Source organism: Colobus angolensis, unplaced genomic scaffold (genome assembly GCF_000951035.1).
Source record: "Colobus angolensis palliatus isolate OR3802 unplaced genomic scaffold, Cang.pa_1.0 Scaffold59, whole genome shotgun sequence".
NCBI classification, from domain to species: Eukaryota; Metazoa; Chordata; class Mammalia; order Primates; family Cercopithecidae; genus Colobus; species Colobus angolensis.
The window spans coordinates 7,586,436-7,613,504 of NW_012119487.1; the positions used below are offsets into that span (position 1 = coordinate 7,586,436).

A 27,069-nucleotide genomic window follows, 5' to 3' on the forward strand; every position below is an offset into this window, starting at 1 on the left:
TATACAATATATAAGAAATCATATACACATGTTCATTTTTCTTGCTATCTCATTTCCCAGAGGGTTGCTCATTACACACTAAAATGGCTCTAACTCACTCCTCTGTTGAATGTTACAGTATGTTGCTTCCAGTGCCTGGTGAAAGTGAAAAGAGATCCAATTTACATGGTTCTTCTGGTTTTCTAGATTAGAAAACAGCTCTCATCATCTCAGGCAACATGTTATTCTTGCCCATCTAGGGAAGGGCACTGCCACATCACACTACGTAGGACAACCAGCTGTTGTCACACAGCTGTTCCTACCCACTCCCCAGCTCCTTGAGATGAAGGACCAAACAGCCCCTTGCCTTTCTCCCATCCCCACCTGGTGTGAGGTCCATCCCCGACTTTTCATTGCAGCCCTGCAGGGAGTCGAGGGTGCGCGTCACCTGGCTGGCAAAGTCCTCCCCTCCGTTCATGCACTCCCTCTGCAGGTGGTGGCGCAGATCAGTGATGTCATACTCATAGCCGTCCAGGATGGGTGTCTCCCGGATGCTCAGAGTGCCACTGGAGTTGTGGCCCTGCACGCGGGCGTTGCGCAGACTCTCCCGTCCATGCCCGCCAATCAGCACAGATGGAATGTAGTGAATCTCGTTGGCTGCCTCGGCACTGGCACTCTTCTGGGGCTGGGGGACCCGGCGGCGTTTGCACCAGCGCCGGCGAGTATACAGGATCATCACCAGGCACAAGATGGACAGCAGCAGAGCGATCATGCCACCCTAGGAAGAGAGGACCACAGATGGATGTGGGAAGATGGGCAGGCTCCTCCCACAAAGAGTCATTGCTCCTTCCGCCACCACCATTCATCACTTATTTATGCATTCATTCATTCAACTGTATTAAGCATTTGTAGCAAGCATCATTCAGCAGTCAAGGGAAAGTCTGCTGTGACTGTATATAGGGTGAGAGAAAAATGGAGCGGGGATGACCAGTGCATCATTTCAAGTGATCCAGTTCCTTCGGGCTTAGCAAACAATTTGAAGAAAGAAGTCTTTGTGAGTGTGTGAGAGTGTGTGTGTGTGTGTGTGTGTGTGTGTGTGTGTGATTTCAGCTGCAAAACAGGGGAAAGGGTTTATTTGTTAAGTCAAATCTGCCACACATAAAGCTGGTTTCAGGACTTTATTTTTTTAGCAATATGGGGTGGCATCTGGTTTCTTCCTGTCTCACGTCTAAAGATCAATCATAGATTCTAACAGTGGTTCCACCAATTATCAGTGGGTCCTATAAATTCTAAACCTCAGATCCCTCATCTGTATAATGGAGAAGACACCATTTAACCACCCAGGGTGGTTGTAAGAATTAGGTTAGCTAACTATGTAAAGTGCCTAGCATAATATATCTCACATAAAAAAGCTGCTCTCAGCATAACCTTAAATGTCTTTGTCTGAGTAACTGGCCCGGCAGGAAAAACCATTGACAAATCTGAATTGAAATTTACATCCATCAGGAATTTACCACCAAGTGTGGGGAGGAATCTCATCATTTGAACATGACTTTTTGGGTCACAGATTTCCCTTAACCACACAGTCCTGAGTGATGTTCCCTCTTCTTACTAAAGCTCAGGGGAAGGGACTGAGACCCAAGTCCTGGAGTCAGGCTGGTGGAGGAGTTACCTTCTGGTGCTCAAAGGCCAACACCTCGAAGGTCATTCCTTACAAATCAGGACACCACTCTGCTGCCTGCCAGAGGTGAGGATGCGGGACTCAGTGAGACTGAACATATGGCCTTGACATCACCGGGGCAGCATTTAGAGGGACAGCCTTTAAGCTTGGTGCTGCACAGCACTCGGTGGGCATAAATCTTCCAGTGCACGATCTCTATTCACTCCCTTTATCTTGGTCAATATCTTTCCAAACCTATTTAATTAGGCTAGCATGTGCCAAATGGTTCTTCTCTCAATCTTAGGCTTCAATTATACCTCCCTATCAAATAAGCTAGAGATAAAAATCCTCTACTAATTCCCAGAGGGCCTACCTGCATAAGACTAGGTCAAGAGTATGCCCCCAAATACATTAAAGGGGCTTTTCCAGTCTCATAATAATTATGCCTTGGATTCATAAAATTCCTTTCCCTGAAAATCTTCCTATTTATCCTCCCTTTTTCACCATCACTGTAAGCAAAGGAACACACACACACACACACACACACACACACACACACACATACACTGCCACTTTCAAGCAGGCAGCACAGAGGAGCAGAGACATGAGGCAATAGAGTCAGCTGCCAAGTGACAGGCTATATCATGTGACTTGCTGGGGACAGATGTATGCTGACCTCCTGGTTTTCAATTCTTTCTTTTTTTTTTTTTGCAGAACCCTCTCTCCTGGTGCAAGCTCTTATGCAAGTAATGCAAGTACAGAGAAAGAGTAAACATTCTCAGGTTCCATTGTGGGTAGGAGTCCAAAGCCAAGTATTCTAGTTCCTTGCTAACTGCTACCTCCACTCCCATCTATCCTGGCAGCCCTGCAGACACACACACAGAGCTCCTGGGACCCCACAGAACACTGCCTAGAAGACACAGCGCCTCCACAGTGCTGTGCCACTCATTGACAGTGACTGTTTGTGTCCAACTCAACAGTTTTTTTTTTTTTTTTTAACAGACTCTGTATCTCAGTCAGAGCTAACTTTTCCTTCACCCCAAATTGAAATTGCAACAATAGGTAATTAAGCCACACAGAAGGAATAACTTCCCAACTGAGAGAAGTTGTCAGACGTTGAATTAGGCTAGTGAAAACGAGAGGTAATTTTATTCCCTAAAGAGCTGTAAGAGTAGCATAAGCATCAATCTCTAAGGAATGGCTTAAACACCATGTTTTTTGCTCACGTAGGTTTTTTTAGGAGCTCCTTCCACTGTTCCTTTCTAATTCTCCTTTCAGATGGTCACAACAGTGTTATGATGAGGTCTGGGGCATAGGCTCATTCCCTATATTATGCAGTACTAAAACAAGATTAGCTGTCCATTTTCATGCTTTTACCATATACCAGATACTTGTTCAAAAGGTTCCTCACTTTCAACTCAATTTCCCATTTTACATTTGAAAAAGATGAGGCACAGAGGTTAAATAACTTGCCCAACGCCACACAGCAAATGAGCAGGGGGACTGGAACAAGACCACAGCTCTTATTTCAGAGCCTATATTCTTAAGCACTAGCCTGCAGTCACCCAGAATGAGCATGGCTCACTGGAGAGACATCTACACCCCGGCATCTATCTTACAGATCACAAGTGGACAGAGTAGGAGAGTGTGGATGAATACATCCAGATCTATTGTCAGTTCTGGAAGAAAAAGAGCATTCAAATACTCAAATTTCAAATATTCAAAGTGCACATCTAGCTGACAGTGACTCAAAGGAGGAGCTATCATAAACAAAGGACCTTTAGTAAGCACCTACTAAGCATCCAAATCCAAGATTAGTTGGTAGTAAAAAGACAACACTCACATTGTAAGTTATCTGTGTTAAAATAGGACTATTTATATCACTACATGCCTGAAAGATACCATTAGGCCCTCAACTGGGCTGAATTTAGATGAGAAATGTGTACTTTCTTTCAATTTAGGGACCCACTGCATATCCATCTCTAGGTTCAGCCACTTCCTTTTCTGATGAAAAAACCAAGGCTCAGAGAAACTACAGAACTAGACAGTGCAGAACTGGCTCTAGTCCCAGATCTTCCTTCACTGCTCTTCTCACAGGCCATTTTGGTAAGTTCATCCAAAATTCTCTTTACCATGTGTGGAGCCTAGACACTAAATTAAGAATATTTTATGTTCATTTTTCTTAAAAACATAACTTATAGGGAGCTAGAACAGAAGCTTTTGTTTTGCTAAGCCAGTATATTTAGCTTCTCTAATTTTGCTTTAGTGAAAAAACGCATCCTCTGCTTAGAGTCAGTGACTCTCGATGACCTCAGCTTTCTAATAATCAGTTACCAGGAATAAGCTTCAGTCAATAGGTAAAACTCAGCACAAGCATTTGAAAAAGGATTCTCAGGTACTCAAGCTGTGGTATGGGTTCTCTGCTTCTGTAACCCAAATTGGTGACAGATGTCAAAATGCTTTGCAATGGCTTACTAATTGTGGACTATTTTATAAACAATAATATACCATAATGTGATGTGACATTAATATGTGATATTATTTAATAATATTTTGTAATAATTATTTGTAAGATCACTACACATAAATTCCTCTGAAATGCTCCACCTGCTTGAGCAGGTAGTAAGTAGGAAGAAAATATAGGCCCACCACTGTACTAGGAAAAGGCAGGGGTCTACCACTTTGGTAACTGTCCTTCTACAGTGAGGACTTGGCTCACATTCAGTTACTGTTACATTTTTCATTAAACCATAGGTCTTGAACAATTTCTTTCTCTCTTTCTTTCTTTCTTTCTTTCTTTCTTTCTTTCTTTCTTTCTTTCTTTCTTTCTTTCTTTCTTTCTTTCTTTTTTCTTTCTTTTTTTTTTTGACAGGGCCTCACTTTGCCACCCAGGTTGGAGTGCAGAGGTGTGAACTTGGCCCACTGCAACCTCTGTCTCCCGTGTTCAAGTGATGCTCTCATCTCAACCTCCCAAGTAGCTGGGATTACAGGCATATACCACCACACCTGGCTAATTTTTGTATTTTTAGTAGAGACAGGATTTGACCATCTTGATGAGGCTGGTCTCTTAACTCCTGACCTCAAATAATCCACTTGCCTCGGCCTCCCAAAGTGGTGGGATTACAGGTATGAGCCACTGAGCCCAGCCAATTTCATTATTTTTAACCTTACAACTTTCGTAGAGAATTTTAAGCAGTTTCAGTAAATGTCATGGATACTCCAGGATTTTCCTTTCAAAGAGTCTAGTGAAATGAAGAGGGGGCAGATGGAATGGAAAGAAACCCTAGGCCAAAGACTGTGGCTGGAAGCATCCCAATAGCCAAGTCGAAAAGAGAAAGGCAAGATGCACACATCTTACACAGCTTATTGGGGGCACCAATTGTCCTCTGGATACTCAGCTCCCAAAAGACTTCTACTTAACGTCTGCTCATGAGCACGCTGACAAACAGAATGGGCACTTATCACACAAGGCTTTACAGAGAGTGTACAGGGGTTCTTCACATGCACATGTCTTGCTTTGAGTTTCTGTTTTACCCTAGATGTGTTCAGAAAGTATTCTTCATTTATTTGTGTTAGCTCCAATTTTTATGGCCATTGGAAAAACAAAGACAAAACATTACAGTATATCTGGATTCAAGCAACAAGTTACAAGTTGTAAACTCTGAACATTAAAAAAGAAACACTGACTGTAAGCACTGGCTGCAAAACATGGAATTGTTTTGCTTGTTATTCATCTTTGCATGAGTTTTCTGATTATTCTATTGATTTTTTTCTCAAAACTGTTAACATTTGGTAACTAGAAGCATGTTTGGGGTATATGAGAAACCCACATCTATTAACGAGTTCCTTGAAAAAAAATGTGGCATTTTAAAATACATTTTTCTTTTAAAAAATCAATGAATCATTTCTACTGGCTGTAATAGATACCACACAAATGAAATCAGCTTTTATTTTATTATGAAATTGACATTTTCAGCACTTACTTAAGAGAGTAGTATGAGGTTTGTCAGATAATTTGTAGATTTTAGAATTTTTATGTAACAATGTGTTACATAACATTGATGGTAATTGCCGAAGGATGGAAAATTCTAAGCAGATCTCTCCTTTATGCTTATCCCAGTCCTCTGGACCAATGACAAGACTGTCTCATTATCTGACCCGTATATTCATCCTGGGTCGTGGGTCATACTTTCCTCCTTCAGCTAACTCCTATTCATTCTTCAAAGTCAATTCAGTGACATGACTTCAGCTAACCATTCTCTAGTCTCACTGCACTTTCCATAGAACCCTCCACATAATTCTAACCACAAGTACATTTACCTTTGATTTTCTTGTCTATCTCATTTGCTAGACTATAGAGGGCAGGGGCTATGGGGCAGAGGCCATGTCTAATCTATCTCTTTTATAGCTCCAGGGTAAAGCACAGTGCCTGGCATAAAGCGGATGGTCAATAATTGTGGGACAGAGGAAGGAAGGGAGAGGGGAAAGAAGAAATAAAAAGGAAGGAAGGAAAGAAGGAAGGGAAGAAGGGAAGGAAAGAGAGAGGAAGAGAAGGAAGAAAAAGAAAGGAAAAAAAGGAAGAAGCATCATCAACTTTCAATATATTTCAATATGGTCATCTTCTCTGTGCCTACAAGCTAATCTTGTATAAGTTAGCTGGTTGGGTGACTCATTTATTCAATTTATTACTAAATCATTCAAGAAGCACTTACTGATGCCTACTTTAGCAAGGCATTTTTTCAGTGGTCACTGTTATGAAGACAGTGCAGTGAGTAACACAGGTATAGTTCCTGATCTCATGGAGTTTATATTTTAGTTATAGGAATTAATCTACATAATTTGATTTTTAAAGATAAATGCAGGCATAAAAGGAACACAAAAACAGATCACAGGCACTGGCCAGTCATTACTTCTCTTCTTCAAACCAAAGACACTGTGGTAGATGAAGATATCTTGGACTAGAGGTAATACTCTGGTAACAACCCCATGGACCAGTGGAATCCTTCTCAAATCAGTGTCACATAATCAATAAATCCTAAAATAAAAGAATCTGGATCTATTAAATGTCACAAAGTTTAGAGAGTCACCTGGGCTTTCTGAACCCTTGGCAGAGAAATGGAAAAGCTGAGATTATGCTTCCAGCTACCATCTGTCAAGAGACTAAAGCCAACCAATCAGCTCACATTTCAAAGCTTACTTTTACCTTAGGAGTAAGCAGAAGAGTGAATTTGAGACAGAATTAATTATTCCTCAAGGCAATGGACATACTGAATTCAAACTATATTCCTAGAGGAATTAAATAGTGGTTACAAAATAGGAATCATATACAAGAGTTTGGTAGCTCATGTCTCCTGTTTTGTCTTAATACCAATGCCCCAAGGTCAGGGGTAAACACCCTCTCTCGGATACAGCAACAATCACTCATATTTTTTTCTGGATATCACTCATATCTTTTATAAGAGGCAGAACAAGAACAGAAAAACTGTGCAAACCCACATGGAAAATCTGGGCATATCCTAATCTAGAACCAAAATGTTTCAGGAATAAGGAATGGATAAAGCAGATGGATAACTTCTTAAGATCCCTTCTGATCCTGTGATACTATGAAGCCTACTGGAAAACTAGACTTAAATTATTAGCAACATGAAGAACCCCAGTAAAATAATAGGGCTAAGCAGCTGTGTAATTGTGTGCAAATTGCAGACCGCTTTGAACCTAACCCAAGCCTTCATCGATAAAAATTCAGTGATTGAAAGAAATGCATGACTCTTCCAATATGAAAATTTTCTGATTGTAACACTGATCCCTGTCAAACAGGAAATGGCTCTGCATTGGTAAACTAAGGGTAGACAAAATGCCTGTGCATTCTTCCTGCCCAGCAAAATCACAAACCACAGACCAAGTAGATGATGGAGCTGACCCACCAGAAGCAGGTCATCAACCCCATGTAGCCAATGATCTCCTCACAAGCAGATCCCCTCTTCCCCAATTGCATACAAAGGCCTCTGAAATGAGTGGATATCATGAAAACTGTGATAACACATTCTTGACCATGAAGATCCCTTTCCTGCCAGAAGGAGTCACCCAAACTAGAAGAGAAAATATCCTTGCTTCTCTGGCAGATTTTCTTTTCTATGCTGGTTGGTGAATAGAAATCCATTATCCCCTGCCCATCTCCTTTGCAGATGAAAGACAAGTGAAAACACTTTAAGCATATTAAGTAGCAAGTTCGATTTATAAATTATTAGGAACATTACCTCCCCTTGGGAGTTTTCTGAAGTCTTTAATCATGTGGAAAGGCTTTCCAGTTGCCACGGGCCACCATGTTAATTAAGAGGCCTCAATATGTCTTCTGGGGCTCCTGGTGTGAATTGCATGCCCCACTGGCAGAGCCCAGCCCGTGCTGCCTGGTTAACCTCTCACTGGGGTAGTTACTACTGCTGACTGCTGCCTCAAGATGCTTCAGCATCCCCTTCCCCCATGCCCCTAGGACCAAGTATCCAAAGCTTAGGGAAGAAATAGGATATTCCCCCAATTCTGTCTCATTAAAATGCCATTGGTGGGTAAATATAGGGATGAGGCAACCTTCCACAAACAAGAGGCAAAGGCTAAGACCAAGAGCCTTTCAAGGTTAAGCAGGTTGGTATTTGAGTCCTTCCAACCTAAAGAGGCTATGTTCCTCTCGGGCGAAACTCAACTCTCTAGCTTTGTAATTACTTTTTAATTTAATTTTGTTTTATTTTGTTTTTCCTAGCTCTAAAAGTTTTAAGACCGTTAGGTTTGATTGTCTTTCTTCTTTAATCTGGAAAGTTTGTCTTCAATTCCTGTATGAGACTTTAGGAGTTTCGTCTAATGAGAGCCTGGAGCCCTACAGGGACAGTGGCTGGAGGCTAGTGTGCTGGAGTCAGCCCGGGCTATTTCAAGTTGTACTCTTTCAGATTCTGTTTATAGAACTGCTTTTTTCTGTTCTCGAGATTTTTTTTTCTTGCCTCAGACCCTTGACTCTGTCATCCCAAAGAAAAGCAAAGGAGCGCATTTGTCCGTGAGCTGCTTAGAGCTCTCTCATCATTAGTAGCTACAGTTACCTGTTGTTTGCCTTAACGAGAGTGCTAAGGCCAAGCAGGGCTAGGTGAAGCAGGATGACAGAGAAACAGCTCGTCATGGGCTGGGTTTTCAGCCCATAGATCCATAATTCCAAAGACTGACCTACACCTCTGCAGTGTAGGAGACCAGTAAGGAATCAGGCTACCTGGGCAGACCTGAGGTCCTTCATCCCTCTGGATGCAGATGTAATAATTTTCTAAGAGATGATGCTGCCTAGTCAGACATCATGGATGGCACCCCAATTAGTATCATGTGTTAAGAGGCTGGCCCCACATATAACCCATGTGTGTGGATATTAGTGTGCATGCACACGCACTAATGTGTGTATTATGCACAACAGACAGGCTGGAAGATAAAAGGGTCCACACGGAAGCAGAAGCACTCCAGGTCGCTGTCTCAGCAACTCATGGGCAGAGCTGCATGAGACAGGCTCCCTCCATGGGCTGTGGGCACCAGCCCTTCAAAACTTCACAAGCCAAGCATGAAGCCAATAAATAAATATCACCAGCTGGATAATGCTCAACGCCTATTCTGGGCCACGTTCCTTTCCTCCTTTCTTCTTTGTTTTTTATGCAGTAGGTGATCTTGATGAAATAAAATAATAATAATAATCTACTCCATTAGGACCAAACATTAAGGGAATTATTGAACGAGTAGGGGAAGAGGCAGCGGGCACAGTATATGCTAATGACCATTAGACTCTATCCTGATTTTTCTCAGATCATAAAGGAGTTATTAAATCCCTCTTTCTCCCGTTTCCTCAAAGTCAGGCAGGCCAGTTTAATGGGGGAAAAGAGGTTCTCAGAGAGCTGATAGTTCCATAGGCAGCAGCTGGGGCTGAGTACATGAAAATCAACAGTATTAAAAACTAGTCACTGCAGGAAGACCTCATGCAGGGCATGTGTAGGGATTCCAGTGACTTCAGAGGTAAACAGCCTATAACATAGTTGGGAATAGGAGGGGAAACAGGGCCAGGATGTCAAAATTTCTCTGAATTTGGTACATATTCATCAGTATCACTATCTGAACCAGGGAAGACCCTGAAGATCCGTTTCCTATCCAGCTAATACTGAGATGGATCCTTAAAGGCTGCACTATTCAGAGATGCCTGCGAGTCAGGGTGTAGGTAGAAGGCCTTTCACATGGAGTGTGGCCTTGATCATATTCTTGTCCCACACAGAGAGGTACAATTTGATTTTCATGATTACTGTGAGATCTGCTGTGCCAGGATCCAGTCAAGTATTCAAGGATCCTGCCCCTGTTCTCTTTTACAGTGGGATTTCCAGCAGCACAGTCCCTAGACTGGGAGAGGTAAAGATCACATAGCTGATGGCTAGTTTTGTGATGATCTCAAAGTCCACAAACCACTATAAAAGAATTAAGCATTTCTCAGCTTCCTATAGTTAATCCCATTATATGTGCTTAATTCTTCCTCCAAACTCCTGCCTCATTTTGTTAGTCTATTCACACACTGCCTTATTCCTAGAGTACTGGTACAATATAGAAGTAATACTAATGACAACTACTATTTATTGTGTTTACCACATGCCAGACATAGCACCTAATGAATTGTATTCATTATTTTATTTAGCCCTAACAATAAGTATAAGTAGTGAAAATTACAATTTCCATTTTTAGAAAGTAACTTACCCAAGTTTACATAGTAGTATGAGGCCAAACTAAGACTCAACCACTGACATTAATGATGCTGTTTTATGACCATGTCACATAGAAAGAAGCCCACCACTGTGGTCTGGGTTCTAATCACTCAACTTCCCATTTTCTTTAAATTAAACCCCAGACTTCCTTGCTTCTACAACTAACTCTTGAGGTTATGCAAGTGAGGATCCCTAAATGTCTACACTCAGTACTGTCTACACTGCCTGATGCCTGCAATCTTTTCCAGTTAAGCTTGATCATCGGATTGGCTAAATACAACATTTTAAACAATAATTTAACCAATATGGCCAAGGAGGATCACACTTGTCAGGTTGTCATTTTGACACAGGCAGCGAAAATTCTATGGAGATATCTGCCCTTGGGTAGATGTAAAGTGAAATCAACTATCTTCAGAGTCTGAGAGTACAGATGCTCAACCATTTCCTTGAGAACAGTCTGACACTAATGCACACAGACTCAGGTCTCTTTGTTCTCTGTAAGTCCTGTTCTGGGATGGGAGACATAAGAAGAACAATAGACACTTTCCACAGTATAACAACATACATATAAGACAGACTGGGAAGAACTGTCAGACTTAACTTTCAGGGAAACTAGGAACTTCATTACAGTCAGGTCACACATAAAAAACACTGTGCTAGCCGATAGATTTGGAGAAGACAGGAGAAAGCCCACAGGCCATGTTTTGCATTAGAACCCAAAAGATAACAACGGCCATTCCCAGTGCAAGTCATTTAATGCCAGTCAAAAACAGAGGTTAACAAAACTTGTGTATGTTGCTTTGTGCTCATAAACTTCCTCCAACTGGTAACTGATTTGATCCATCACAGAAAATTCTAATCACAGGCCCCAAATTCTAATCCAAACCCTGGGAGAAAAATGGGTATCCATGGTCATATCCCTTGTAATGTTCCAGCTGTGACTCAATCTTGGCATCCAAGTAAGATGCACATTAGAGCTCAAGAATTGTAGCAAAGGGAACAGAAAAGGAAATTAAGGGCTGAGAGGAGATGCTGACGTACGAACACGATTAGAGCATCATACGCCAATATCCCTTCCAAGCCCCTCACTCCTTGCCAGCAAGCTTTGTCTGGCATCAAACAGGGGAAGGAAGAGAAACCCTGGCAGTCAAAAAAGTCTTCTTTGGGGCCCCACACTGAGTGCTGTGGCTCTTATTTCTCCCTCTTTAAAAAATTATTAAATTGAATTTTTTTTTTTCCTCTGGAACTAATCAAGCACAAAATCTGAAGAAGAGGCCTGGTTTGTGAAGGCAATCTCTGAATGAGGTACTGACATCCTCATTAGGATGGGCTTTGTTAAGCCACCAGCTCCAACATCAGCAGCATATTGTCTTCAGCTAATTACATTTTTTGCTGGCAAAGCTATTGTACAAGTCTTCAAATCCTTCCCATCATTAATTTTAAGAAATGAAACACGCACACACACACACACACACACACACACACACACACATACCCAGTTGCCCTGTCCTACCTCCTCTCTCCCTGGCATCCTACTCACCCATAGCCCCAGGCTGTCAGCTTTGTTTTTCTGTTTTTTTCAGGCTTCCTCTCTTGTACTGGCATTTGTTGTTGTTGTTTGTTTCGTTTTGTTTTTTGAGGTGGGGATGGGGGTTGTGATGGAGAGGGGTGCAGGTAGAGAGTCTGTTGCTTAGGCCTGATTTCTTCACTAGCTGACCATGGTCCCCTCTGTTCCCAGCAGAACAGCCAAATGCTGGTTACTCCCACCAAGACCTCCCGCGCAGGCCTGGTGCTCACCAGCCAAAGACGGGCAGGAACAAAGGGAAGCTGGAAATTGAGCTCCAGTTCTTCCCCACCTGCCAGAGAAAGTGACAAAAGGCTCAACTCTGCTATTGTTTGTCAGGTTCTGATTTGCTGATGAGTGGCTCGATCATGCAGGGAATCCATAGGTCAGCCAGAGACATTTGCGTGATACTAACGCAGTCAGGGGTTCTTGCTTCCAAGACAACTGACAAGGCAGACATCATCCGCTGGGCCAACTGCCTAATTCTGTACCTGTTTTCCTGAACCCATGGGGTCATTCCCAGCCAACCTGCAACATCATTATAAATTAATTCAGATCATAGTGTTCACAGAGTTTCTTCTTTCTACATTTTAATAGTTGTGATTTATTTTTTCTATTCTTAACATTCAGTTCTGTTGTAAGGGAGAGAGAGACAGAAAGAGAGAAGAACGGGAGGGAGAGGAAAAGGGAAAAAGAGCAGGTATGGAGTAATAGGTCTTTATCTGCCTATCTCCGAACCTTTGCTTTCTCGTTTCCCAAATGTCCTTCTTTGTATCTCCCCTACCCATGCCTTTTCTGTGCTTTCAAGTTGCAGCATACATCCGTCTCCTTCCTGAAACCTACTTTGATTACTCTGATTCTCAGACATGTTGTTCTATTCCAATTCCTAATGCATATGTGGACATTTATCAATTAATCCTTAATCCCTAATTCTGTTGCTCCCTGTATCATGGCTCTGACTGGACTTGCAGGCAGAGACCAAGTTCTAAATTCCTTCCACAGCCCCAGCCTTAGCAGAATGTCCAGCACAGGGCTGACACTCAGTGAATGCTACATAGCTTGATTGACTCCAGGAAGGCACATTCAGCTGACTTGCTGAGGCTGACAAAACACAAACAGTATTATGTTCACACTGTTGGTCAGTTCAGACTGAAGACCTCCATCTGAAAATCTCTCTTCCCCCTTTTCTGCTGGTTCCTGGATCACTCTGAGGGGCACTCCCTTGGTCATGGAGTCCTCCCAGGAGAAAGTTAACTATAGTCAGGTGGTGGTTTCCTTACCCATGAGGATGCTCAAATGCAAGGTGCATGCTACAGATCCGTCACCCAGAGGATACAGCTGTGTTTTTAGAGCGTGTGAAGACTTCTCTTTACCCAACCTCACTCTAGCTCCTATCTTTTGGTGCCTTTAGCCAGCATTTGTGAGACGGCTGAAGGCTCACTTATAGTGACAGATTGTTTTTCTAGTAAAATAAACTAACCTGCACGTTAATCTAACTGTTCCTGCTCCACTCCTTAGAGGTCTGCAGGCATATCAGTATCAACATCAGAGAAGTCAAAACTTGTAATCACATTAAAAATGTCTATTTAGAATCTAATTATAGCTACATACATGTAGCTGCACTGCATACTTTATAAAGTGAATGGTGCAAAAATAAAAGTCCCTTCTCTTAGAAAGGAAAGTGTTAATTTTGCATTTATATTTCTGTTTCTGCAGAGTGACTACAGGTAGGATGGAGAAGTTCTTCTTAACTTCATTCTATAACTGGGGAAATTAAATTTGGCTTAACAGGAAAACCAAACACTGTCAGGACCAACACTTCTCCATAGTTTTTTCTGCCACCATACCATGAGAGATACAGGCTACAAACCGGGTAGACCCCACTGGCACACTGAAGGCTCAATGTTCCCCTGGCACCAGCTGTAACTCCAATTTTTTATCTCTCTCAGTCAGCAAAGTATAACACAATGTAAGTTGAGTGAGAATGACCTTATTGTAGGTCATTTGTAACTCTGACTCCACTCTAATGGAGAAAAGAAAACCAGTCACAATTTTCAGCACTTCACCTATTATTACTATCAAATGCACTTGGCACATCTTACAAACGATGCAGACAGACCAGCCATCGTGACACTGTAGTAGAAGTGTGAAAGCAGCCACTGAGAACAGGAAAACCAGGAGCTGTTGGTTTTGCCCAGAAGACTGAGTCAGGGACTTCCCGGATATTCGGGCTCTGGGGGGGGCCCTCTTCATTGCAGAACACCATGTGGTCTCATCCCACCCCTTATACCATGCCTCGTGACACTCAAAACTAAAGTTCCCACTATGAAAACCTTTTATAGTAATTTTTCTCAGTATCAACTTAAAAAATTATACGTATACATGCACACACACGCAGAGGGAGAGTGAGATGATCTAGCCACTTCACGTGTGAGTGACAGCCTTCCCCTAAGGTTCCTGTTCCATGAATATGTGAGGGGAGGAAGAGATGTGAGGGTTCAGTGGAGAAAAGGCAGCACAGGACCATAGAAGAGGCCGGAGAGAACATTTTGCTGAAGATCGTCCAGGAGAGAGGGGAAAATACACTGACTGATCACCTGCTCCCCATCCCAACAGTGCCACTGACCAGCCATTCAGCCATCTAACCTCTTTGAGCCTCGGCTCTCCATATTACCAGACTTTCTCAGCCTTCCTTGTAAGGTTGTCTGTTCATTCCCAAAGTCTCTTTCAGCCTCTCAGCAAAAGGCCAGGCCCTTGGTTAGGACTGAGAGAAGCATAATCCCTCCCACCAAGGAGCTTACACTCAGGGGAGGTAGGCTTATGCACAGGTAAGGATGATGCAGAAATATGCACCAGGGATTGCTCAAAACTACTTCACCCAGCCCAGAGAGAAAAGGGGATCAGAAACACTTTCCTAGAGGGAGTCAAGGGGCAAAACTGAATTTTAAAAGGAGTAGAAAGAGGTGACCTCACTCAGAGGACAGGAAAGACATTCTCAGCCAAAAGGCCAGCATAATTGAAATCACAGAAGTATTAAATAGCAAGGGAGGTTCACGACATATGACTGATGGTCAGGGTAGCTCACAGAGAGGAAGGCAAGGAGTGGAGGAGATGAGGGGCAGGCATGAAAGGTTTAACACCCTGGAAGTTAGCTTTCTGAGTGGAGGGACCTACTCAAGGTTTTCCACCAGGGAGGGGACATAGTTCAAGTTGCATTTTATTAGATTCAGCCTGATGGTGGTTGAAGGGAATTGTTATAGGGAAACAAGTCAGAAGACAAGAGGGAAGAGGGGGGAAACCACTGTATCAGTCCAGTGAGAGGTGAGGGGGACCTGCACTTATAGTGGTAGTAGAGAGGGAAAGAAGAGAGGGAGTCTAGAGATGTTTACAAAATAAAATAAGCAGAGCATGGTGAAAAGGAGGGCACAAGAAGAGGATCTCATGGCCATGCTGGGCATAAGGAAAATGAGTCTGCAGGTACAGAAAGTGGAAACTTGGGTAATAAGAATGAATGGGAAGACTGAGATCCACCTGTTCCTAAATAATGAAAATGCACTACTTGTTCAGAAGATCTTCAAGTGAAGTAACTGTCATTTTCCTTTGGCGTGTTCTTTCTTTTCAACCCTAGTGACCTGGAATGATTAGCTAAGAAAGGCAGCATCTAACACAGATGCTAATGAAAATTTCTGGATGTAAAATACAGGCCTTTGAATGCACTTACAGTATCACACAGGAACAGCTACATGGCCCACTTCCCACTCTTAACTTTTTTCATTAGATGAGATCAGGTGAAAACGAACATCAGAATCAAGCCTGATCAAAGAGGCAAAGGAACTCTCAAAGGGCAGCTGCCAGAAGGGCTCGGGATGTAGAAGAGGAAAGCAAGAAAGAGGAAAAGGCGCTGAATCTCCAGTACCTCAGAGGAGCCTCTCACTCCTAATAGCAACATGGGACTGACTTGTCCTTGTCTTCCCCTGATCCAGGGACTCTCCTGAGAACCAACAAGGCCAGCCCAAAAGGGGAATCTGAGACATGCCCTGCAGGTCCCAGCAGGGTTACTCAGCAAGGCAGAGTCCACCATCCTGCCAGAAAGTTTCCTTCTAAAGCAAATATTTTCCCCCCTAAGGCATAACTGTTATCCTGGGAATAGGGCACATGGGGCAACTAAAACAATACTTCCATAAGAAAGAATTATATTATATAAAGGCTGGCTGGGCTGGACCTGCCAGGAATCACTCTGCCACCGGCTTTACCTGAGTCATTTTAGGGAGGAGAATAAATGTCTCCTTCCGGGAGTATTCAAAGGCCTCCAGAGGCAATTCTGGGAGATTTTCCCTTCCCAAATCCCCCAAAGCTGGAGGCTGAAGGCTCTTCCTGTGGCCTGCTCCCTAATGTGGGGAAGCCACTCCATCCTAAATCAAACCAGGAGGCTCCTAGAACACTTCACGCTAGCAGAGGCTAACAGTATGTCTAGAGAGACTCGCTGGAGACACAGACACAGAGGAGCAGAGCAGGCAGAAGGCAATGGCTCTGAACCAACAATTCACAGATCAAAGGCGCCTGCAGAGAGCCCCCACTGGGCCATGTGAAGGGCTCAAAGTCACCAGGCTCCCTCCAAAGGACCAGTCAAAGATTCACAATGGGATGTGATAGCTCCCTCCCAGGATGGATCTTCTTCCATTCAACCCAACCTGTATACAAGCCCGCCAAGCCCAGCATATTGCCCATAGACCATCATCTCATACTCATAAATGGAAAAAAGTAAAGCAGAGTTGCTGCAGGGAATGGAAGAAAGTTTCTTCATGCATTTCTTTCTGTGTCAACCAGGGATTGCTAGTGTCCCATATGTCCTTCATTTTCACATTTCTAGAATGTGGGAGCTGAAGGCAACTTACAAGTTCAACTAGCCCAGGATCCCCAAGGCACAGGACATAGCCCATCTATGTGCTCCTGGTATGGGTGTGCCAATTGCTGTTAAAGGGGTGGGACATTTTTATGTTATCATTTATTTGTATAAAATACTATCTGCCTAATCTGTGTTGAAATAATCAACTATAACATCAAAGCCCTGATTTTATTGACATATTTCTCTCAGATAAGGCCAAAATAAGTTTAAATTGAAAAAGCGAGTCAATTTAAATAAAAATATTCAGAAAATACTAACATAGGTTGCATAAAAATATGCCAATAAAACATGAATGCCAAAGTTTTGAGAATACTTATCTCATTCCAGCCCTCTCCTGTGTAGATGAGCAAACTGAGGCTCAGGAAGGTCAAGGAGCTGGCCTGAAGTTTCACATGTTTTTGAGAGGAAAAGGTCTATAATCAAAGCTTCCTGACTTCAAATCCAGTAGTCTTATCACAACATTAGGCTGCTTGCCTCATCAGCAAGCTTTCGTCACAAGTGCGAAGAGGAAGATGTAATGCTGTCTGTGTGAGGACAGCTGGGTCCTAGGCCCACGTCACTCTGCTATGAAAGCTACAGCAGAACCCTGACTGGGACCTGTTGGTGCTGCCTTATCTGAACCCAAGGTGGAGTCCAAGGAGGGTGGTCCTGCCATGGAAAGGCTGGGGGCCTCAGAGGCCGAGGCTGTTCACTCTGAGCCACAGAGCACTGAGGAAAGAGGGGCTGGGGATGGACACAGCCAGCTGAAATCCCAGGGATGATGACTAGGATGTATACATTCCATGACACTTAGGAAATAAAAAGAGAATGAAAGATGGATGCTTTCACATCACTGTTGGGACACAAAGCTTTTCTGAGTTTCCTCTGTATGACAGCTTACCTCATGTAAGAATGTGTCTGAAAACCCACAAATGCCAAATTATGACATGTTCACTCTTACAAATCCCAAGGGCCTGTATATCTAAGTCCCAAATCCTTCCCACTTCTTCCTCAGACAAGATACAGACATGGAGGAAATGAAGATTGAATTCTTTCATAAGGATCTGATGACTGATAACCGTATGGATCTCCCATATAGCCCATAGAGCCCTGTCTTCTTTATGGTATTAGGGTAGCAGAACTCACATCTCAGGCCACCTTAAGCAGTTATACAAATCCCAAATGTCAGAATTGGGAGCCAGAGCCCAGCAGGCCCCAGATATGATTCTGTGAAGCATCCACTACTGTCAGCCATAGTACAACATATTAATAAACTGACATCTGATTCATCCCAAGTGAGAAGGCTACTTGACTCATCCTTTGCTATTCATGGACATCAGCAGCAGTGATAGAGGTATCATCAGGAGAGAAATCATAAATAGCAAGGCAGCAGCAAGAGGCACCTGACTTTCCTAGATTTATTATAGAGAGAGAGACCCCTTTCAATCTTGGGGAAGGCTACTGACATCTGCCTGTCACATGGGTAAGCCATTTAACAAACTTTAGCAGATACTTAAATGTGTCACAGCTAATTTTATAAGGCAAGGCTAAAAATGCTTTGTTCACCCTAAACTTTAGCAGCAAGACCAAGAGCCACCACTAACTCTTAACGATATGTAACAGTTCTTACACAAACCAACTTTATTATGACATCCATGTCTGGAAGCATAATTCCACTTCTATTCTTATGTATTTATATGAGGTATTTTGCTATAAGGGGGTATTTTAGCATATCCAAGCATGTCACACATGTCTACTGTGCACTCAAAGTTGAAACCAAGCAGGAGCCATCAGACTCACAGGGAAGAAAAAATAGAATATTTGCTAATAAGTATCCTGTTTATACTTTTCTTGTCAAGTCTAAGCATAGTTTTGTTTTCATTAACATCTGTCTTTGCTAAACTCATCAGTGTCTCTCAGGAGAAGCTAATGTGCTTGCATTTCACCTGAATTTGTGAATACCACATGTCTTGAATTTCTAGCAAGAACAATTTTTGTCAGTGCTTTAACTGACAATTATAATCAATCTGTGGGGGTCTGGCTAAAACTAGCAAATTATTTTCTTTCACACTGCAAATAGAACCCTAAAGCTTCTACTGAGTTGTTAGGTTGTAGTCTTTATGTGGGTTCTGCAGACAAAATGGGAGAATGTACTAGATTGAAGTCAGCAAACCTATGGCCTCCAGGTCAAATGTGGCCTACTGCCTGTTTTGGTAAATAAAGTTTATTGAAACACAGCTACATGCATCTGCCTGTTTTAGTAAATGAAGTTTATTGAAACACAGCTATATGCATTCAGTTATATACTGTGTATGGCTACTTGGGCACTACACTGGCAAGAGATAAGTAGTTGAAAAAGAGCTTGGATGGCCTATAAAGCTAAAATTGTTTAACATCTGGTCCTTTACAGACTCCTGGCCTAGATAATTCCTGCCATTGTCCACGTTAGGGTTTTCTCTGTGGACACATGGCTGGCTACATTTACTATACCTAAGTCTAATTTGTCTCCAGCCAAGGCCCAGAGGTGTGTGTTTGAGATCAGATTTAAAAGTGACTTTGGGTCTGTGAGACAGACCCCCAATTTTAGAGATGAGCAGAGGGTGGGGGAAAGATAGTGTGACCTGGAGAAAAGGTAATGGCATCAGGACTCAGAATCTCAGAGTTCTTACATCAATGCTAGCCATGAGCCACTTCTCTAAGTCTTCTTTTTCCCACTGCGAATGAGAGTAATAACAATCTCGTATGTGTGGATACCTGGGCAGTGATGGAATTCCCTAAATGACATCACTTGGTTTGATTAAAAAATAAATTAGTAAATGAAGTTCTTCCAGAGAAGTTGGAGCTGAAATTATCACCCTAAATTATAAGATACCTGGTAGGTATCAGATATCAATTATCAGACCTGACTTCAATTATCATCCTAAATCATAAGACACCTGGTAGGAAACCCTGTAAACAACGAAACAGAAGTGACATAACAATTCCCTGAATGGATGTGACTGCATCCCAGCTTTGTAATGGCCCTATTCTGTTGTCCTGATATCCCTAATTGCCTCGGTCTTTTCCCTGAGAACAATCCTCTAGGGCTCCTCTGAAATGCTGCCATGATGACAGATTCTCTTCTGACTCCCCAAGCTGATGGCCCCTGGGTCACACATTGTATGCAAGATTGTTACAGGCAGCTTGCATGACCCCCCCCAAGAGTTTACTGAGCTAATATTTAATGGGTACTTCCCGATGGGCCCGGCAGTATAGAAAGTGTTTATATAAGAGTTGATGGGTGCTGATGAGTTGATGGGTGCAGCACACCAACATAGCACAAGTATACATATATAACAAACCTGCACGTTATCCACATGTACCCTAGAACTTAAAGTATAATTAAAAAAAAAAAAAGAAAGAAAAAAAGAATCATCTCATTTAATAATTAAAACAGCCCTATAAAGTAGGATTTAATCCCATTTTTGGATAGGGAAAGTGAGTTTAGAGTGATTAAGCAATTTGTCCAAGGTCAATAAAAAGATCGAGTAAGTGGCAGAACTAAGATTTAAATTGGTCTCAGAGCAAAGCCCTTGCTGTAAACTGCCTCACTAAAATTCAATACCATAAAACTATAGTCTTTGTTGGTTTCTCAATGACCAGTGTCTTCTCAGAGCCAATCTCAGTCTTCTTTGCAATATTAGATCTTCTTGCCCAATCCAGCTCTTCTTTACCTTTTGAAGCAGCTCATAGACCTCACCATGACAGCACCTTGTCCAATTCACTATGTTCCTTCCTAGTCTTCAAATAAAGGGTTTCTACTGTGCTAGCTAAAAGAAGTAAAATTATTCCATAACCTGGAAAATTGGAGAAACCATCCAACCCTAATACCACCAAGTAGCAGAATTGTGTAGCAGAGTCAAGTTTGGAGTCAGATACACTTGCCTTAAATCCTGGCTTCCCTTCTCGCAGCCTATGTGACTTTGGGCCTATAATTTACTTTCTCTTAGTCTCAGTGTTCACATCTGAAAGATGGAAGAAATGATAGCTATTTCACAAGGTTGCTATGGAAATTGATTGATAGTATGTATGCAAATGATCCCATACAGTGCTGGAGACACAATGAGGGCTTAGTGAGCAATAGCTTTATTACTGTGAATATTACCAGTTTCTAATATTGATTGAAACCTCATGGAAATTATGACTCCTGCTTTCAAAAGGATCTTCAGGGATTTCTGAAACTGAGTACTTGAAAGTAAATTGCTAGCTTCTATATCAAGTGAACTAGATTGCTGAACAGAATATTACATCAACTTGTTAAAAGACATCAGCATCCTTTTGAAAATTTGGCCTCTTAGCTATTTTTCTTGCTGTCTGCAGAGATGAGGGTAGCAGAAGGCCTCTGTGAACTTCAGGAAAAAGAAAGATTTACAAAGAAGATGTAAAGACTGAAAAGGAGTGGAAAAGATGATGGAAACTACTTGTCTCTCGGTTCTACCAAGGGCCCTCTTCAAATAGTAAGCATTAATAATGTGGTTAAACTCTCCCTGAACGCAGAACTTTGTCTTATTCATTTCGTATCTACTCAGTAGCTAAAAAACTCTGAAGCCTGAAAACAGTGTTAAATAATCAATACCTAAATGAAGGAATGACTCTATGATTTTAAAAAATCAATGATGTCAATAATGCTTTGAAAATACTTTCCTAGTTTCTAAAAATTTCCTGCAAAAGTGCAAAAGTTTGTATATGAAGAAGCAAAGTTCATTGTTACATGACTTTCACAATTTTAGGCTGGAATTCCCCAACTACACTTTTCCCTTCCCTGCCAATAAACCCACCACCAGCTGTGAGGTGGTGTGACTGAAGCCAAGGTTAGCAGGTGGGATTAGCCAAGCTGAACAGAGTCTAAGCTTCTGGGGTTAGCTGCCTGGTGTAGCCACAGAAAGAAAATTTGTGTTCCATCATGGTTGTCGGTCCTAATGCTTGTAGCGTTCTTAGTGTCAAAGTAAAAATGAAGTAAAGTGTCAGATGAGTCTCAGCAGTCAAAAGTCAACAAAACATCAAAAGTTGGTGAAATGACACATACTAAATATACATTGTGTGCTCATTACAGGTCAGGAGAGGAGTGCGTCTCAAAGTATAGCATCTGGACTCTGCCGACAGCCTTGATTCAATTCATGGTCCTGCAAACTAATAGTTGTTTACCTTTGGATAAATCACACAGCCTGTTGTGCTCTCAGTCTCCTCGTTTGCAAAATGAGTAATAACAAACCCTACTTATAGTGTGGTGAGAATAAAAAATAAGTTAAAATATATCGAAAGCACTTGAAACAATGTCTAGCACATAGTAAGTGCAAAATACGATTTTGATGATGATGATGACAACAATGACGGTGCCTATGTTATATTTTGATTCTCCTAACATCTCTACAAGTTAGATCTTAGTCTGCTTGTTGTATTGAAAACAAGAAATCATGAAATCAGTTTTTCAGCCTCTGCTAAAGGAAATGGCTCTGACCTATGCCTGGAGCAGGAGTGTACCACATAAGCCCACCTCCCCACGATAACCACCAGAGGAAGGCTAGGATCACATTCATCTGTGGGATAACCTGATACGAAAGCTTTGAACAAACAGGGTCTATGGTAACAAATTAGACCCATCTGCTTCTTTCACTAAGGAGTCAGAATAAGGGAGGAAGGCAGGACATTTAACAGTAGTGGGAACAAAGTTGGAAACACTGTGAAGCTGTGAAAAGTCAGAACAGGTCATGAGTGAGGTGACTTGATGAGTAAATGGAGTGTCAAACATATAAAAGCGTCGCAATTGAGAAAGATGTATAGAATAGACTAGACAAAGAAGCTAATTCATAGCAAGAGGAGCAATAGAAACAGGTGTGAAAGGGCCAAACCACAAGCTATGGAGGCTGAGGGCTGATAAAATCACTCAGATCCTCAACAACTTCCCAGTTCCAGCCTTCATGAAACTCTGCTCTTTGAATATACTTTTCAAAATCAGGAGAGTGTTGTCTCCTTTATCTCCATATGAATTTCTACAGTACAACTCTATTACACAGAAGGCCTCAGTGGATCTCCATTCTCTAAAACTAAAAAGCCTGACCAGTGCATTCATTTTATAGGCGAGATAATGAAGCTTCCAAAAAGCCCAGCAAATTACCTAAAGTGGTAAAGCCAGCATATGAAGTCCACTCTTCCAACTGTAAATCCAGCACATCTTTCCACTATATGTCAGCTCTCACTTTACTGGAATACGAAAGGGCACCAAACAAGAACAGAATAGATGAGCAACCCAAATGGCAAATGAATTCACGTATACCTATGCCCGATGCATCTTGGCAAGAGATGCAGAGCATCCCATGGTGCCAGGTGAGGGAGGTTTGTAACCAAACCTTAGTTGGCACTTGACATAGTCCCCAAATGGACCCTGGCATCTCCAGGCTTTTGCACATCAGCATTTCAGAGAGAAACAAAGAGCAAAGAGGTTTTGTTTCAAGAGATCTTACTGATTATCTTAGGAACTGCCCACAACTTTCCTAATGGAAGGTAAAGTAGACAGTGATGACCCTGGAATGTGGGCAGTATGACCAGTCAGTCAGTTCGGCCCCGTGAAGGATGGCTTGGATTGCAAGAAAAGTCTTCTTTGAACAAAATCAAGACCTGTCTTTTTGTTTTTTCCGACTTATTGCTCTATCTCTGTCCTTTCTAGGAAAACACAACATGCTTAAATGTCTCCATTTGTTGCTTAAAGATGAGAAGGATTGGTTCTGATAAATTAGGGCATCCTAAGTTGAATGAAACAAATACTACAAATTGACCATAAAGATGCAAAAGTGACCTTGATTAATGAATTTGTTAATGAGTTTTTGTAACAGATCTGCTGAAGGCAAAAGGTGCTGACAAAAAAAGACATCTAACCCTCTCTCCTGGGCCCACAGACACTTAATAAGAACCTAATAGTGTTGATGACACACAGTGACTGCCACGCTTAGAACTGCTCCTCTCTACATTGGAAGTGGCTGTGCTCTGGGAATGAAATGAGGCAAGGCTTCCAGCAAACTCACATGCGATGCTCAGGCAACTGGATTGAATGAACTCGAATATAACAGTAAGGGCAAGGATGAGGCTTTGGTAGAAAGTTGTTATGCAGCCCTGGAAACATGATCCTGGAGGCTCCCGTAGGTGTGTTCTGTGGGCTCTGTACTGACTCAGCCCCAAATACTACTTTTCCACACTGGCACTTTCCCACAGTGCCCATTCTATTTGCTGAACTCTGGGACTGTATAATGGCACCTACAGCCTCTTTTGTCTCCAAATCTTGTTCCCAACATTGTTTCTCCCAGGAGTGAACTCTGTACATTGGATTCACCTGGAGACCCCAGAAACGGGGAGCCTGGGGGCAGGCTAAGGCCTCTGATGGCAGCCAGCCGTAGAAGGCCATGGGGGTCTCCAGATACTGGCCAAGGAGCCACAAACAGCTGGGGCTACTAAGATTTTTTTCCCCACAACAGTGCCTAAGAAGGCTGAACCACAAAAGATATTCTCTATCAGTGGGAGTTATCAATACAGAAAAATTTCATATATATATATACACATATATATATCTCTCCAAAGAATTTTAGAAAGGCTACTTGCTGTGAAAAATGTACTTAACCAACTTATATGCATATAGGAAATCTATTAACACTGCCATCTTTAATTAAAAAGATGAAATATATAGACAATACGTTTAAATTCTACTGCGCACCATTAAACTCGTTTGCATACTTTAAGAAGAAAAATGTACAGAGTATGGTAAATTAGCAGAAGTACAATAGGAAAATTTAAATCCACACAGAGTCTGAATATCTGACATGAAGTCATATTGAAGCCTAGTCTTCTATGGAGTAAACCATTTGCCTTATAACTGACAAATTGCTTGACTTTTGGTTTAAACTCATACTCAGTTTTCATTTGCTGAATCTGCTTTCATTTGTTCAAGAGTTTGCAAAAGAGTATCCTTGTGTACTTTCATAGTTCTGATGTCAATTATCTTGCAAAATCTGAAATAAATATCTTCAGCCAAGTTTGAATCATGCAAGGAGGTTAAAATACATCATTTGACCCTCAAAGCAATAACGTAAGATTTCAGAAGGGAAATCCAATTATTCTATGCAAGGAAGAAATGGTACCTCTTTGGAAAAAAATAATTCAAAAATTTTAGGATGTGATTGAAAAATAAGAAAAGAAAAAGGTTTTTCAAAGTTTTAAAATGCCCAGCTCCCAGCTGGGGTATTGGTTTTCTGCAAGCCCACAATTTTGCTGATGGTTGATTTATACTGGGCATGGTATAAAAGACAACTTGCAAATTCTGATTCATAGAATGCCATAAGGGTCCAAAAAAGGTTTCTTTTACTTCTCATTCTCTCATTTCTTATATTTTGTGTTTAAAACAAAACATAATATATGCAAAATATAGAAATAAACAGTGATCTCTGCATTGAGGAAATATGGATAAAAAAGTATACATAAAAAATGAGAGAGATGTAAACTTTAAGATTTTCATAAAACCATTAATTCCCTCTTGCACATATTGGGAATATTTAGGATTATTAGTTAAGCTTTTAATTATACATTTTCTTAACAGAAGGGAAAAGGTTGGATGTATTCATGTTTCAATAATCACTTTATCTTTTCTCTTTTTCTAATTATGCTATTTTGATCCAATTTGAAAACTATCCATATTGATCATTAGAGTTAATGAAAAATAGTTTTGCTATTGTTATTTCATAACTAAAGGGGTTTGGGTAATAAGATTTCATTTAAGTGTATTTCACCACTCAATATTGTTACAAATCAAAGAATTTTGCTATCTTCTGGCATTTATAATGCTGTTATCCAGATGCCTCAATTAGCTGCCTACCTTTCCTCCAAAGGGTATGGTATAAAGTGTGCCAAATACAGTCTACCAACACTTGAGTCTCTTAAGAGGAAGCCATCAGAGACTCCAGGAACAACATCTTCAAACAGGATACCCTCAGGCTTGATTTCTAAGCTGAAGGCAGATACACAACTTCAGACTTTGAAACTGTTTCTAGAATAGAATCCCAAGGATGAGAAAGACAGCGTGTGGGATGTGTGTACGGAATGGTAATGGAGGACAATGAGACGTCTAGGTGGGCTGCATGCAGTAGGCTCCACTAACCAAACCATCTTTGACAGGGAAAGGAGGGGGTAGGGAGGAAATATTTATATCTCCAGTTCATCCTGAGATTCCTGTTCTGTGGAAGTAAAAGGCCTTCCTGATATTTTTATGGACATGTTGGCCTGTCCGCATACAAGAGGCCAACCCAAAGACAACACAAGTCTTTCCCACCCTTACATTTGCCTATGCCCTTTTGTCCTCTCTCTCTTTAGCCTGGTTAAAAACAAAAGGGAATAAATTAAAATTAAGCTGAAGGAATCTTCTTTTCTATTTTATTTGAAAAATAAAATATCATTGGTAGTCTGCCACGGGAGAGGTCTCAGAGATAAGTTTTAAGTTGACTCTTGTTATTTCTCCATTTCAGTGTCCACTGTCCATTAATTCTTGCTCAGGGGATCTCATTTGAAAAAAACACTACAATGTAGGGTTTTTCATAGAGGTTGTTTTATTTTAAGGGCACAACCTATTTCCTAAAGTCTTTGGCATTTTTGATCAACATATATATTTTTTAAATTTTTTATTTCCATAGGTTTTGGGGGAACAGATGGTGTTTGGTTACATGAGTAAGTTCTTTAGTGGTGATTTGTAAGATTTTGGTGCACCTATCCACCCAGCAGTATACCCAACCCACAAACATACACACACACACACACACTCCTCTAGAGAACTTACTGAGCCCCTAATTCCAGGGATAGATGGTAGGGTGCCTCCTACACTGAAGATACAATGCGCCAACAAGTACAAGTTTCAGGCTGTTTGTCTTTCCGCAGATTCTCGCAATATGCCCCCGGCCCTCCCTAGACTCCTCTTCTGACATATTGTTTGTCTCAACTTCTTCTATTTAGGGTCCTTCCTTAAAATATAATCACAGTATTTATTTTTGGAAATCTCTATACACCTTACTTTACCTTAAACATTTCATCAGTGTGACAAAGACTGGTTCTTTGAAATGGTCTTGAACCAAAACAAAACAAAACCACCCGTGACCACCATTGCTTCCCACACTGATGGCAGGATGTGGATGGCTGGCGAGAAATCCAC

At 41.6% G+C, this 27,069-nt stretch overlaps 1 protein-coding gene across 2 annotated transcripts in view; it reads right to left on the bottom strand.

Moving 5' to 3' along the window:
• Positions 1-27,069, bottom strand: part of ASTN1 (astrotactin 1) — a 310,755-nt gene that overhangs the window by 176,825 nt on the left and 106,861 nt on the right. For both annotated transcript variants that reach the window (XM_011962380.1, XM_011962379.1), the window contains exon 3: positions 364-757. In XM_011962380.1, the coding sequence (XP_011817770.1) occupies positions 364-757 (394 nt within the window). The remainder of the gene's footprint in view (positions 1-363; positions 758-27,069) is intronic.